Source organism: Zalophus californianus, chromosome 14, assembly GCF_009762305.2.
Source record: "Zalophus californianus isolate mZalCal1 chromosome 14, mZalCal1.pri.v2, whole genome shotgun sequence".
In the NCBI taxonomy this organism is placed as follows: Eukaryota; Metazoa; Chordata; class Mammalia; order Carnivora; family Otariidae; genus Zalophus; species Zalophus californianus.
Window position 1 is genome coordinate 94,068,679 of NC_045608.1, and position 14,542 is coordinate 94,083,220.

At 50.3% G+C, this 14,542-nt stretch overlaps 1 protein-coding gene across 1 annotated transcript; it reads left to right on the forward strand.

The window, feature by feature from the left end:
• The first annotated feature begins 628 nt into the window (after positions 1-628).
• LOC113926173 (glyoxylate/hydroxypyruvate reductase B-like) lies at positions 629-13,918 on the forward strand. Its single transcript, XM_027600802.1, has 6 exons — positions 629-769; positions 4,895-5,279; positions 6,025-6,196; positions 7,646-7,824; positions 10,350-10,446; positions 13,711-13,918. Exons 2-6 carry the CDS (start codon positions 4,898-4,900, stop codon positions 13,865-13,867), a joined length of 987 nt encoding a protein of 328 aa, XP_027456603.1. The 5' UTR covers positions 629-769; positions 4,895-4,897; the 3' UTR covers positions 13,868-13,918.
• Positions 13,919-14,542: the final 624 nt, after the last annotated feature.

Consider the following 14,542-nt stretch of genomic DNA (forward strand, 5'->3'; position numbering starts at 1 on the left):
CGAGAGTATTTTTGGCTAAGAAATGTGAAAATTAATAAAGAGAAATTTCACTAAAATGGAGTTGGAAGGCCAGAAGGGGGTGCTTCCCCGCCCCCCGCCCCCCATGGAAGGTCAATTACAAGAAGAATGGTCAATTAGAGACCCTAACAGAAGAACGTCAACCCGAAGAATCATCAGTTACAGGGCCCAGCAGGAAAGGATGAAATCGGCTTTTCCTGCAACCCAACCGATGGCAAACTGTCATCACCCTGAACTCTTGCTTTTCTCTAAGGGACTTTGTCCAACTTTCTCCTAATTTGTTGGACCAGCCTATGGTTTTTGCCATAGCTTGCTTGTCTTCAGTTTTAATTCGTCCCAAAAAAGCCGTTTTTGCTGTGCTAAGGGCAGGGCCGCCGGCCTCAGGGGTGGGTCTGGCATCCTAGGGGCGGAGTGAAGGGTGGGTTCAGGGTGGGGCCTGTGGACTCAGGGCGGGGCCATTGGAAGGTGGGCGGGGGGCCTGGGGCGGGGCCTGGGGCGGGGCCTGGGGCGGGCCTGGGGCGGGCCTGGGGCGGGCCAGGAGCAGGGAGCAGGTGCGAGATTGCTGCGCTCGGTGACCTCCGGTGTTTACTGTCAAGTAGGTGCTCCGGGTTCTAGGATCTTTTTATCTTTTTTTTATTATTATTATTTTTAAAGTAGGCTCCACGCCCACCTGGGGCTTGAACTGACCTGAGATCAAATCGCTTGCACTACCGACTGAGCCAGCGAGGCGCCCCTGCGGTCTTTTGAAAAGGTAAACGTGCCCCAGGGGTGTCGCCTGGGCCAGCGACTGAATCAAACTCTGCGACAGGGGTGTTGCTGTGACCTTGGACCTCACCTGGAACAGGTGGGCCAAGTAGAATTCTAATACCCACCCAGACCTGCATTGCTCAATCCTAAAGATTTAGCAAGGAAAATCCGACCTCATTTATACCTGCCTCCTGTAGAGAGGACTTAAGGCAACTCCAGGGACTCTGCCAGAATCTAAAGATCAACTTGGACAGGGATTTACTATTTTTCTAAGCTCTAGGCAATGGCAGATTAAACTTTATTTCATTTATTTATATTTTTTTAAGGATTTTATGTATTTGACAGAGAGAGAGATCAGGAGCAGGTGGAGTAGCAGGGAGCGGGAGAAGCAGACTCTCCCCTGAACAGGGAGCCCGACGCAGGACTCGATCCCAAGACCCTGAGATCATGACCTGAGCTGAAGGCAGATGCTTAACTGACTGAGCCACCCAGGCGCCCCGTAATGGCAAGATTAAGCTTTAAGTAGATAAGATTCAGCTACCCATACCAGATTTATAATTTACTCACATGAACTCAGTTTTTTCTTTTAGTGTTTAGCAAGCCCTGCCAGGCCATTTCTCTCTCTCTCTCTCTTTTTTTAAGATTTTATTTATTTATTTGTCAGAGAGAGAGAGAATGTGTGAGCACAAGCAGGGGGAGTGGCAGGGGCAGAGAGAGAAGCAGGCTCTGGGATCATGACCCGAGCAGAAGGCAGACGCTTCACCGACTGAGCCACCCAGGCGTTCCCTGACAGGCCATTTCTCAAAGCACCTGTTTGTTTGTTTTTTTTAAGTTATATTGGATTTGCTGATACCTGGTGACTGGAGAAAGGACAAGGACACGTAAAAGGTGAAAATGGTGCCGTTTTTAGTTACCCTGAACAGCAAACACTGTCAAGGAATCCGGAAACCCTTTGGCATGTCTTAACCTTTTAGGTCCATTATCTAGTCAAGTGCTGATTAGATCATTCCCACCTTACTCCTCATTAAGGAGAATTCTTGTGTTCCTAACTCTTTTCTGAGCCTCGTTAGTGCAGAATCTGGGCCCATGGTCTGTGTGGGGGACCGAGAACAAACGACTTTGGTTTTGGACTCACGGAAGGAGCGGGACTGCTGGTAGTGAGACAGGGGGCTTTGACGGGGTTGGAGAGAAGATCAAAGCTAGCGATGTGGATTTCAGGGGGCTTTGACGGGGTTGGAGAGAAGATCAAAGCTAGCGGTGTGGACTTGAGGTGAATCTTGCACATTGGGGAAGAGAGGACAGTTTGGGGGGTATTGGGCCCATCTGTCCAATGTTAAGGGAGAAAGAGGCATGAGAAAATAGGATTTTAAGAAATTCTACTGTGGGGGTGCATGGGTGGCTCAGTTGGTTAAGCATCTGCCTTTGGCTCAGGTCATGATCCCAGGTCCTGGATCAAGCCCCTCATTGAGCTCCCTGCTCAGTGGGGAGTCTGCTTCTCCCTTTCCCTCTGCCCCTCTCCTCTGCCCCTCTCCCCTGCTTGTATGCTTTCTCTCAAATAAACAAAATCTTTTAAAAATCTTAAAAAAAAAAGAAAGAAATTCTGCTGTGTTTTATGAATTCAATCTCCCTCTTTGGTGTAGTCTGTTAATTTTTAGAGACTTGGGAAACAAACTTGTTCAGGTTGAAATGTTAGTAACTTCCGTTTGTTGAAAGCTTACAGTTGGGGGCGCCTGGGTGGCTCAGTTGGTTAAGCGACTGCCTTCGGCTCAGGTCATGATCCTGGAGTCCCAGGATCGAGTCCCACATCGGGCTTCCTGCTCAGCAGGGAGTCTGCTTCTCCCTCTGACCCTCTTCCCTCTCATTCTCTCTCTCAAATAAATAAGTAAAATCTTTAAAAAAAAAAAAAAAAAAAAAAGAAAGCTTACAGTTGGTTCTCCAGGCTCTACATGTTCTCTTGCTGCTGGGGCCACCAGCAAGGCTGTGTGTTGCCAGCCTTTTATGTTTGAGGAAAGTGAGTTTCAAAGAAAAGCCCAGCCCAGCAGAGCGGTTGGTTTGAACCCAGAGCCCAGCTTGTCTAGACCTAATCCTGCTTTGTTTTCCTTTTGGAGGAAAGTTATAAAATATTAAAAATATCGGGTGCCTGGGTGGCTCAGTTGGTTAAGCGACTGCCTTCGGCTCGGGTCATGATCCTGGAGTCCCGGGATCGAGTCCCACATCGGGCTCCCTGCTCGGCGGGGAGTCTGCTTCTCCCTCTGACCCTCTTCCCTCTCATGCTCTCTATCTCTCATTCTCTCTCTCTCAAATAAATAAATAAAATCTTTAAAAAAATATTAAAAATATCTTTAGTTAGGAACAAGGATCATAAAACCTTATTTAATCCATTTGGCAGATAATAACCTATCTTTTACTTTCACAATAAAAAGTGGTCTTATTACTTAGTTACTGCTGCATATATAACAAATTACCTAAATTTCAGTGGCTGTAAAAACAAACTCTATGACCTCCCAGGTTTTTGGGTCAGGAATCCAGGAGTGGCTTACCCAGGTGGTTCTGGCCCAGGATCTTATGAAACATTAACGGAGGGTTGGCCAGGGCTGTGGTCACCTCCCTGCTCACCAGGCTGTTGGCAGGCCTCTTAGATCTGCTTCCAAGCTCACTCACATGGGTGTCTGCACAGGGATGCCTTCCAGCATGGCCCTGGCCTCCCCCAGGAATGGGAGAAAGGGAGCCCACAGGGTAACCTCCCATTGCTTCTGCTGTCTTCTCTTCACTTGAAGCACCAGGGTTGGGGTCACGCAAAGATGTGGTTGACAGGAGGGGGATCTTTGGAGGCCATCTGAGAGGATGCCACCACAGCTGAAAGGTAGAAATAAAGACCCAAGTAGGATAGGGAGGAAAGGGGGCGGGATGGAAGCATTGGTAACGTCAGAGGTGTGGGTCTGTTGCCCTCAGGTATTATAGGGATTTGTCCAAGAACTAAAATGAATTACAGTGTTGATGTAATTTAGAAAATGTAAAGAGTAACTGCAATGATTTATGAGAAATACGTATTTGGTTGTTCAGATGATCAAAATATACCTGATGTATTTGGTCTTTATCCAGTTCCTGGAAACGCTCTGTACCAGAAAGGTGACATGGTCTTAATGAAGGTGACTTTGGGACCCCACCCCAGGGCGAGGTGGGCTGCCAGGAGGACCGACCTTGTGATCAGAGGTTGGAAGTTTCAGCCCCATCCCTGACCTCTGGGGAGAGGACGGAGGTTGACTCCGCCAGTGGCCAATGATTTCATCAATCCCGGCTACACAATGAAGCCTCCATAAAACCCAAGAGGTCAGCTTTTTGGTCCTTTCTGGAGACCTTCCACGCTTAGGGAACCAGAACTCTTCTACGATGAGCCGGCCCCAAGCTCCATGACGACAGAAACTCAGTTGTCTGGCACCTCACTCTTCGTGTCCTTTATCATATCCTTTAAGGAACTGGGAAGCACAAGGCAGTGCCCCCGAGGTCTGTGAGCTGCTCTGGTGACTTTGAAGAACCTAAGGAGGAGGTGGTTAGAAACTCCAATCGGCCAGTGGGTCAGAAGCACAGGGAGCGGGGGCGCCTGGGTGGCTCAGTCGTTAAGCGTCTCCCTTCAGCTCAGGTCATGATCCCAGAGTCCTGGGATTGAGCCCCACATCGGGCTCCCTGTTTGGCGGGAAGTCTGTTTCTCCCTCTCCCACTTCCCTTGCTTGTGTTCCCTCTCTTGCTGTGTCTCTCTCTGTCAAATAAATAAATAAAATCTCTTAAAAAAACAAAGTAGAAAAAAGAAGCACAGGGAGCAGCCTGGTGGCAGTGACTGGTGTTGGAAGGTGGGGTGGGCAGTCTTAGAGGACTCAGCCCTTCACCCGTGGGATCTGATGCTATCTTTGGGTAGATAATGTCAGAATTGAGTTGAATTCTCGGACACTGGGACACTCAGCTGGTATCCTGAGAACTGCTTGGAGTTGTGGGTGGGGGAACCCCCATGTTGGAAATTGGGTGCTCGGAACCCTAAAAGAGCACAGGCGGAGTAGCAGGGAGCTACAGGAGCGTACCGATTGTTCCTTTTAAAGATGATTTGACTGCAGAGACTGTGCTTGTCTTCCTGCAGGCCATGGGGGATCAGGACTTACCTGGTGTGTTGGTGTCTGGATTGGAGGGATCTTATGGGATATGTGAAGATCACGTTGGAGATCTGCAGAAACACTTTAATCTCATTACCTTGCAAGAATTTTTGGAAAATAAAACGCAATTTGGCCCAAAGATCCAAGCTGTATATATCTGGGGAGGAAGGCCAGCTATTGACCAGGAGCTCCTGGGGAGCCTGCCCTCCTTGAAGATAATTGCCAGCGCAGGAGTAGGTCTCGATCACCTGGACCTGAAGCTCATCGCCAACTTTGGTGTGAAGGTAGCCAACACACCACAGGCCGTGTCCAACCCCACGGCAGACATGGGGATGGCCTTACTGCTGGCTGCAGCTCGCAGGGTCGTGGAAGGTAAACAGCCATTGGAGATGCTGGTTTTCCAAAGAGAGTAGATGACAGATCATAACAGAGATAACAACGTAATTTTATCTTCCAACAAGTCTTTCCTGCGCCCTGACTTCTTCACACTGTATCCAGGACTTTGTTGCACTCGGGAATCGGGCCCAGTCAGGCTGTCTGACAGCAGCCCTGTCCACCCCTCACCAGCTTCCAAGTTCCCTTGAGGGTGGAAGTACTTTCAGCATCTCCATGGAAATGCCCTGGGGGTCCTTCCTTGGTTAATCAGCAGTCTCTGCTGGGGTGAAGGCCTCCGAGTAAGAAGGCAGGACCCCTGTACACCCCGGACGTCTCTGGGAGGGTCCCCAGGAAGGGCAGCAGAGCAGTTCAGCCCTTCCCCCTCCCTCCCCGGGGGACTCCTCCTCAGGAAGACGCCTGAGGAAAGGGGAAGCAAGAACCAGGCTCTTTCTGGTCTGGCTGTGTTTCATGCATGCACACACACACATACCACCAACAAATTTTAACCAGAAGGCCTTCCTTAATGTAAAAGAAGTTGGTGTTTTAAAGCTTTCTACCAGGATGCTCTGGTTTCGTCACAAGGAAATTGCTGTTTGTCGTCCCCCCCCCGCTTCAGCCCTTGCAGAAACCTTTGTGGTCAGAGAGGCGTGAGCGCCACAGGGTCAGAAGGCCCCAGGGAGGGTGTGGGCTTTCTGTGTGTGGTGCCATCCCCACCACTCACTCTGTACCTTTTATATTTTAGGTCATATGTTGGCCAGTGCACCAGATACAGAGACATTTTCTACAAACTGGGTGGGTCAAGAGGTGACGGGGGCCACTCTGGGGCTCATTGGCATGGGCAGCATTGGTTATAAGATTGCTCAGAGAGCCAAAGCATTCGAAATGAAGGTTCTGTATCACAACAGGAGACGCAGGTAAACATTCAGAAAATGGACCTGAAATCAACTGAGCAGAACTTATACCATCACTGCCTTCAATATGGCTTGGATATAGGGTCCCCCCGTTTTTCATAAGACTCCCCTCCTCTTTCTCTCCAAAAAATAAGGATGATGGTCAAGAAAGCGATGGTGATTACCTAGGAATGTGGCTGAGAATTTTTTTATTGAAAACATTCACCAGAATAAATTTTAACTCACAATTGTATTTTTTAAATTTCCAAAGTGAAAGGGAGAAACTGTCCATACCCACTGAGCAACCTGACTGGTCCCTTTAATACTGATGGACGTGTCGGCTCTCAGTGAGGGACCTGCGTCCTTGAGTGTGCAGGCTCTCCCTCAGCCCAACGCCCAGGCTTGTTGGCTCCATCTCCAAACAGCCTTCAGACCTGCCTGTTCTCTCTCACCTCATCAATGCCACTGGCTCAGGCCCCGTCCTTTCTCACCTGAAATACATATTTCTCCTACGGGGCTGCTCACTTCTGCTCTTGAACCTCCAGCCCTCCTTGCAAACCAGCCAGATGATGGCCATTGTTTACAGCCTTTCAGGGGCCTCCCACTGCCTGTGGAACACATTCCCAGCTGGTGAGGAACTCCTGGAGGCATGGTGAGCTGGGAGATTGTCTTTTCAGTCAGTGTTTGCACCATGGACGGTGGACTTAGGTGTGACAACTTTCCTTGTGATGAACACGTGCACACAGAGGCCAGGCTTCTTGCAGGACAAAGTGTGTGATGTGGGCATGGTATTCATCCTTCCTCGGGGCTGTCCCCTGACCCAAACACGTGTTAGGAGAGAATTTGTGTAATTTGGAATTCTGTATTTGTAGAGCCGTGGCGGCTGCCCAGGATGCTGTGACCTCTAGGATCTTGGAATCTCTGCTGAATAACCAGCTGTTTGGGGTGGCCCGAGCAGGAATTAGGATTGAACCAAAACAAAACACAAAAGTCTGCCTGCTTCAGACTCTGGGATCCTTGCTTTCTGCATGATAAGCAGCATTCCTAGGCCCTAGGCCCTCTCCTGTTCTGTTTGTGTGTTTTCTGGAAACCTAGATGTGTTTGCCCACATTAGTGATGCTCTGTGGTCACAGAAGTACATGCTCATGCTCTGGCTTGAGTGGAACCTACTTCCTTTCGGTAATGTTCTGTGGTCATCGAGCATATGTCTGATGCACTGTTGGGCTTGTACCAGGCTCTGGGGGTTCAAGTGACAAGCAGCTCCTGGCCTCAAGGAGCCTCAGTCTGGTGTGAACTCCCACAGACCCCGAGGCCTCTCCTCCAAGAACCCAGAGGTGCCCACGGGGTTCCCATGGGTCCTGGACCCAGTGGTGACAGGCCGCATTCTTGGCTCCCCTCAGAACCTCCTTCCTGGGGCAATGTGATGAATTTCTGATTGGAGAACATAGTTTTTCTTCCTTGTTCCCTTCATAGGAAATTAGAGGAGGAGGAAGCTGTTGGTGCCACTTACTGTGAGAGTCTGGATGATTTGCTTCAGCGATCAGACTTCGTGCTGTTGGCTGTGAGCCTGACGCCCCAGACCCAGAGGCTGATTGGGAAGAGGGAGCTGAGTCTGATGAAGCCCACAGCCATTCTCATCAACATCGGCAGAGGTACTGTCTCTACGGAGCACGGGCCCGGGGGCTGGACAGTCATGCGGGAGGAAATGGCCAGGCCATGCAGCTCCTCTGATCTGCCTTTCTCCCGATGGCTGTGGCGTCCAAAAGTCCACAGAGACCGGGGGTGGGGGTGGGGTGCTGAGTTGGAGGGAGTCTACTTCCTGTTTAGAGATATTTCTGATTTTTGTTTTCACTTCATTTTGAAACTCAAATTAATAACAAAAAGGATGAGAATGTTACAATATGGGGCTTTCACAGCCCAATTTGGGCATCTACTTGGGGTAGGGGCATTATAGTTTTGTTTTCCAGATGTAATTAAGCAAAATTTATGGGGATGAGCCTTCACTTTAAAAAATAAGTAACTTAGTTTGGTTATTCGACATTTATGTAGTGCTTTGTGTTTATATACAAGACGTAGTTGCATGTGTTGTGGGTTGGTAGGTGTGGCATTTATAAAGAATCTGAGGATCAGTGCTGCTTGCTGTTAGACATCCAGGCCAGGCACCTCTGTGGGGTTTGGAGCCAGAGGACGTGTGACACCTGGGGCTACCAACAGCCACGCGTGTCTCATCCGTAAAAGGAGGAAAACAGTGCTTGCCACCAGAGATTGTAGTTTGTAAGCAATACAGTTTTGGTCATTCGGCTGTGGTCTTCATCCACAGCGCCTGGCTCTCTGCTCCCCAAACCCTCAACATTTCCCAAGTGTTGAGAGTGATAAAGGTGTCTTTTGTTAATGAAGGCGACTTTTGGAACCCACGCACTCAAGCTGCCAGGAGGTCCAACCATGTGATCAGAGGGCTGGAACTTTCGGCCCCACGCCTGACCTCTGGGGAAGGGAAAGGGCCCGGAGGTTCAGTCAGCCAACGGCCAATGATTCAATCAATCGTGGCTATGCAAAGAAACCTCCATAAAAACCCAAAAGGGCTGGGTTCGGAAGCTTCCGGATTGGTGAACGCCTGGAGACTGGGAAGAGTGGCTGTCAGGACAGGGCATGGAAGCTCCACACCCGTTCCCCAGACCGCTCCCTGTGCACCTCTTCATCTGGCTGTTGATTCTACCCTTTGTCATACCCTTTAACAAACAGGTAAACGTATTTCCCTGAGTTCTGTGAGCCGCTGCAGCAAATTATGGAGGAGGTCACTGGAACCTCCAATCTGCAGCCAGTTGGTCAGAAGCACAAGTCAGAAGCCCTCTCCTGACAGCCACTCTTCCCAGTCTCCAGGCGTTCACCAATCTGGAAGCTTCCGAACCCAGCCCTTTGGGTTTGTAAAGGAGGCTTCTTTGCATAGCCACGATTGATTGAATCATTGGCCTTCATTGGCCGTTGGCTGACTGAACCTCCGGGCCCTTTCCCCTCCCCAGAGGTCAGGCGTGGGGCCGAAAGCTCCAGCCCTCTGATCACATGGTTGGACCTCCTGGCAGCTTGAGTGCGTGGGTTCCAAAAGTCGCTGTGTCCCTAACCTGGGGAGGTGGTGTGTAAAGTGAGACAGGCCCAGGCCTGAGACTGGGACTTCCGACTAGTGTCTGAATTCAGGGGCAGGAGGCGGTCTTATAGGACTGAGCCCTTAGCCTGTGGGATCGGATGCCATTTCCAAGGCAGACAGTTGTGTTGCAACTGAATTGTGTTGAAGTCTCAGACACCTTGCTGCTATCCCAAGAATTGCTTGGTCTTGTAGAAGGCCTCCCCCCCATGTTGGAATTGGGTTCGGTAACCCAAAAAGAGTTGGTGTCGGAAGAGCAGAAAACCGCACAGGGCTGAGCTAACATGCTTGAGAGTTCTCTGAAAATTCAGACCCTGTAGGTGAGCCAGAAGGACCATTGCATTAGGTAGTTTCAGTAATGTCAGAGGCTGGTGAACATACTCAAGATTCTGGAAAACCTGCCCAGAAAAGGGCTGTGGGATGAGGCATCTCCAGCAGCAGCCCCCCACACACCAGGGGCGCTCTGTGTTCTGACCAGCAGGCTGCCCCTCCATCGGTCAGAGGAAAGGATGCTGGCGTTCGGCTCCTTGCCAGTCTCTACCTCAAGGAAGGGGTTTTCTTCTCAGCTTCTGCTCTTCTGTATTTGAAATGACAGTTGTCGATTGTGCTTGTGGTTTAGTTTTTAAAGTGTGTTTGCAGTGTCTGGGAGCTGTGTCCCTAACCTGGGGAGGCGGTGTGTAAAGTGAGACAGGCCCAAGCCTGAGGTTAAACAAACCTGAGCTCAGATCTGGGTTGCTATGTTAGGAGCTGTGTGAGCTGGGGTCAGGCCTCAGTTCCTCACGTGCAAAACGAATGCTGGCTTTGCCAGGTTCTTGGAGGATTCAGTGAGATAGTGCGTGTGCAGGGCTTAGCACACTGCCTGGCATGTGGCAGGCTTGCCACGTCTAATAATGAATTGGCAGAATGAAGCTCACACGTTCTTTGTCAGACATTTGACAGGACCAAGACATGTTTGGAATAGCAGCTACGGTGACCAAAGCGTCCTTCCCAGGTCCTGCCCAACCATAGTAACGCAGAGGCCTTGTCTCGTTGACTCAGGTCTGTTAGTCGATCAGGACGCGCTGATGGAGGCTCTTCAGACTGGGGTCATCAAAGGGGCAGCGCTGGACGTGACGTACCCGGAGCCCCTGCCCAGGTAAGGAAGCCAGACAGAACCGCCATCTCTCTCAAGGCACAGAGGGCACTCCTCCAGCAGTCACTGCTTTTGGCTTTTGCAGCCGTGTTAAGTCACAAACCGGCAGGGTCTTGGCCATGGAGGGGTCCGAGCAGGCCTCTGGTGACCTGTCCGGTTCTACAGATGGCCAGACATCTGTTTCAACATCTCCGTGCAGAGGGAGCTCTGGGCTTTCGGGCAGCAGCCCCCATGGGTGGAGACTGCACTGGACAGTCTTGCTCCTATCCAACCAGAACAGTCCTTGCCTTAGCCAGTGACCCTGATTTGCCCCCTGGAGCATCAGAGTCTCTGACCATTGTCCTCTTTACAAACCTTGTGTATTGTCCAACAACTGCCAGGTGTCTGAGGTTAAGTATCTTCAGGTCCCTCGATCACAGCCGAAATGGTAGCATTTCCAGTCATCTTGTCATCATTAATGCTTCTAGCACTTTAGTTTTTGAGGTCCTTTGATAATGTGCTCTCAAGACCTGAACACAGGCTTCATGTTGGGGTCTGACCACGCAGGTTGGTTTCACAGCGTGTATTCCTAGCAGGCCCATTGCATTCTTTTTTTTTTTTTTAAACTTTTTATTTATTTATTCATGAGAGAGAGAGAGAGAAAGAGAGAGAGAGAGGCAGAGGGAGAAGCAGGCTCCCAAGGAGCAGGGAGCCCGACGCGGGACTCGATCCCAGGACCCTGGGATCATGACCTGAGCCGGAGGCAGATGCTTAACCATCTGAGCCACCCAGGCGCCCAGGCCCATTGCATTCTTAGTTCATTCCATTTTTAGTCAGCAAAAATGGAAATTATTCCCTCAATTGTCTTTTAAATATATGTGTGGAATTTTACATTTATTTCTATTTAATGTAATTTGCTTCTGTGTCTTAAGGACATTTTATTTTTATTTAAAAGATTTTAATTATTTGTCAGAGAGAGAGAGAGCACAAGCAGGGGGAGTGGCAGGCAGAGGGAGAAGCAGGCTTCCCGCTGAGCAGCGAGCCCGATGCGGGGCTCAATCCCAGGACCCTGGGATCGTGACCTGAGCTGAAGGCAGACACTTAACCGACTGAGCCACCCAGGCGCCCCTGTGTATTTTTTGAGAGAGAGGGTGCATGGAGCATGCACACATGCATGCATGGGGGGGGCAGAAGGTGAGGGAGAGTCTCACGTAGACGCCCTGCTGAGCCCCAACTCCAGGGTCTCCATCAAGAGTTGGACACTCCACTGACTGAGCCACCCAGGCACTCCATGCTTGTGTTTTGACCCATTGATCCAGCCTGTTGGGACTGGAGTCTTGATTCTGTCATTTATTTTGAATCTTGGTGTCATTCATTTAGCCAGGTTTGATTCCTGCAGCTTTGATTTCTGTCTAGTAAGCAAATTACTGTCAGCTGGATGTTTGACATTACAACCAAATTTAGTATCTTAAGTTTATCAAGACTGACCATAGAACTTATATTTCTGAAAAAAAAAAACAAACAAAAAAACCAAGTTTATTTAGAATAGTTTCTCAGAATGTGGTCTGGAGACCCTTTGAGGGGTCTGTACAGTCATAATTTTTCAGATGTTTCAGTACAGACTGATGACATCATCACTCTGACAACTAATGAAATGTGCGCTTCTGTTATTGTATTAATCTTTTTTTAGTTTTAATCTCTAATACAATAAATGTTGACAGATACAACCCATAAAAACAAATTTTTTTTTGTGATTCTCAATTTTAAGAGTGTGAAGAGGGGCGCCTGGGTCGCTCAGTCGGTTAAGCGTCTGCCTTCAGCTCAGGTTGTGATCCCAGAGTCCTGGGATCAAGCCCCATGTCAGGCTCCTTGCTCAGTGGGGAGTCTGCTTCTTCTTCTGCCTCTCACTTGCACTCTCTCTCTCGCTCAAATAAATAAAATCTTAAACATTTTTAAAAAGAGTGTCAAGAGGTCCTGGGGTGCATGGCTGGCTGTCGGTAGAGTGAGCAACTCTTGACCGCAGGGTTGTGAATTCAAGCCCCACACTGGGTGTGGAGCCTACTTAAAAAAAAAAAAATTTAACAAAAAAAAAATATTGACCTGAAGAGACTACTGAGACCAAATGTTTGAGAACCACTTAGAATGTAGAACAAAAGAATGTCAATATCAATTAAGAAGCATGAGCATTCTAGACAGTTGTCAATTTATTCAGAAACCTAGAAGCTTAGGGCTCACCTGTTGCCTAGTCTGCTGAATGAGCTTTTTGGTAGCTTCACTAACAAGTCACAGGGCAAAGACAGGGGTCTCTCCCAAAGCTTGTCAGTGTTATCATGTGACTTAAATCTCAGCAACGCCAGCGTTGCAATGCTGTGCTGGTACGATTCAGTTTCATGATATGACAAATCAGGCCTTGCCTGTACGCCAAATACTCTGGACAGGTGGTGTTACAATTGGCCACGACTCCATTATTTCTGAGTTCTGAGTTGTGTGGACAGCCTCATACTGAGACTGGTGCCCGGTGTCTGTTAGATAGTAGGGCCCACCTCCTTCCTAGCAGGAGGAAGGAAGTGTTTTTCTGAGTAGTGTCTGCCCTGCTGACAGTATTATAGGCTCTGTCTTTCAGTTTGATTAGCCCTGGGGGCAAGGACAGTCATGGTGCAGTGACATAAATTACAAGTGCCCCCAGAGAATTTCCGCAGGTTTGGGGCCCATAAGATTCCCAGAGGATGGAGGCTTATTGCTGCGTGCTTACTTTGGCCTTTGTATTAGAACAGCCCAGAGGCCCTGCCGGGTCAGGTCACCGCCCTTTCCTAGCGCTGGTTGCTGGGGTTACCACCATTGCTGGAGTCCCCCTGACCCCCTTCACTAACACTTCCTTCTTTTTCCGGCTGACTCCCATCCGCTGCCTTCTTCCGGGAAGAGAACGCCCCCTAATCTAACTCCAGTTGCTCTTTCCCCTCTGAAGGCCACTACTCATTAAAGGCACATTCAGCCTGTCCCATGATGCCTAGACTAGCATCCAGATCCCCAGGGGCCTCTCCTTGTTTGGTGGGCCAGTGTTGTTTAATCCACCCCCGTCGTGCCACTGTGTGCTCACGGCCCGGGTGCCACTACGATACTTGTCCTGCCCCCCGAAATGCTGCGCCCCCACTTACTGGCGTTAGACGAGGGGTGGTCATGCTGGCAGGCTACCCACAGCCTCCCCTTCTCAGCGTGAGGGTATCAAACCGTGAAATTAGAGACACCGAACCACGCATAACAGTTTTCATCAATTAATCTGCGTTTCAGAGACCACCCTTTATTGAAGTTGAGCAACATCGTTCTGACGCCTCACCTCGGAAGCGCTACGCACCAAGCCAGACGACAGATGATGGAGAATCTGGTGCAAAGCATCCTGGCCTCTCTCAACGGCCTTCCCGTTCCTAATGAAGTGCTCCTTAAATGATCTCATGTGGGCTAACCAGGGCAATGACAGATTAAACGGGAAAAAATCTTATTTTGCGTATTCACTAGAGTCCATTATATAGATTGGTTTAGTATTCTTCTGGCCAAAGGGTGCCTGGCTGGCTCAGTCGGAGGATGTCACGGTCCTGTTTGAGGCCCCACCCGGGCAGCGGAGCTCAGGTAAGTAAATACATCTAAAGAAACGTTTAAATTCTCTTGGCCAAAAAACCTTACGAGCAGTAATGCTGTCCACGGAGAGCTCGCTCAGCGCCGGGCTCCCTCGCTCACGCCCTCCTCCGGGCAGCTCTGAGGGCAGCTGTACGTTGCCTAGTGAAGCGCAGCACAGCGGCTGGGGCCCCTCAACAGCGGGCAGACGGCCGCCCTCGGAGTGAACCCTGGGCTGGGTCTGCCTCTCCCCGGGGGCCCTGCCGCCTTCCCGCCTGCCGGGGGCCAGTGTCCCTGCCATTCTGGCCTTCCGGCCACAGCGTCCGCGCGCCCAGTTCCCTCGAAGCCTGCGGCCCCGGTCGTGCGGGCGGGAGGGGCGCGGGGCGTCGAGCCGGGCGGACCCCCAGGCTCGGGCCTGCCTCCTTCTGGAGCGCACAGGAGGCTGCTGAGGCGGCGGGGGCCCCGCTCCAGGAGCCCCGGGTCGTCCGCACCTCCCCTCCCCGCTCGCATC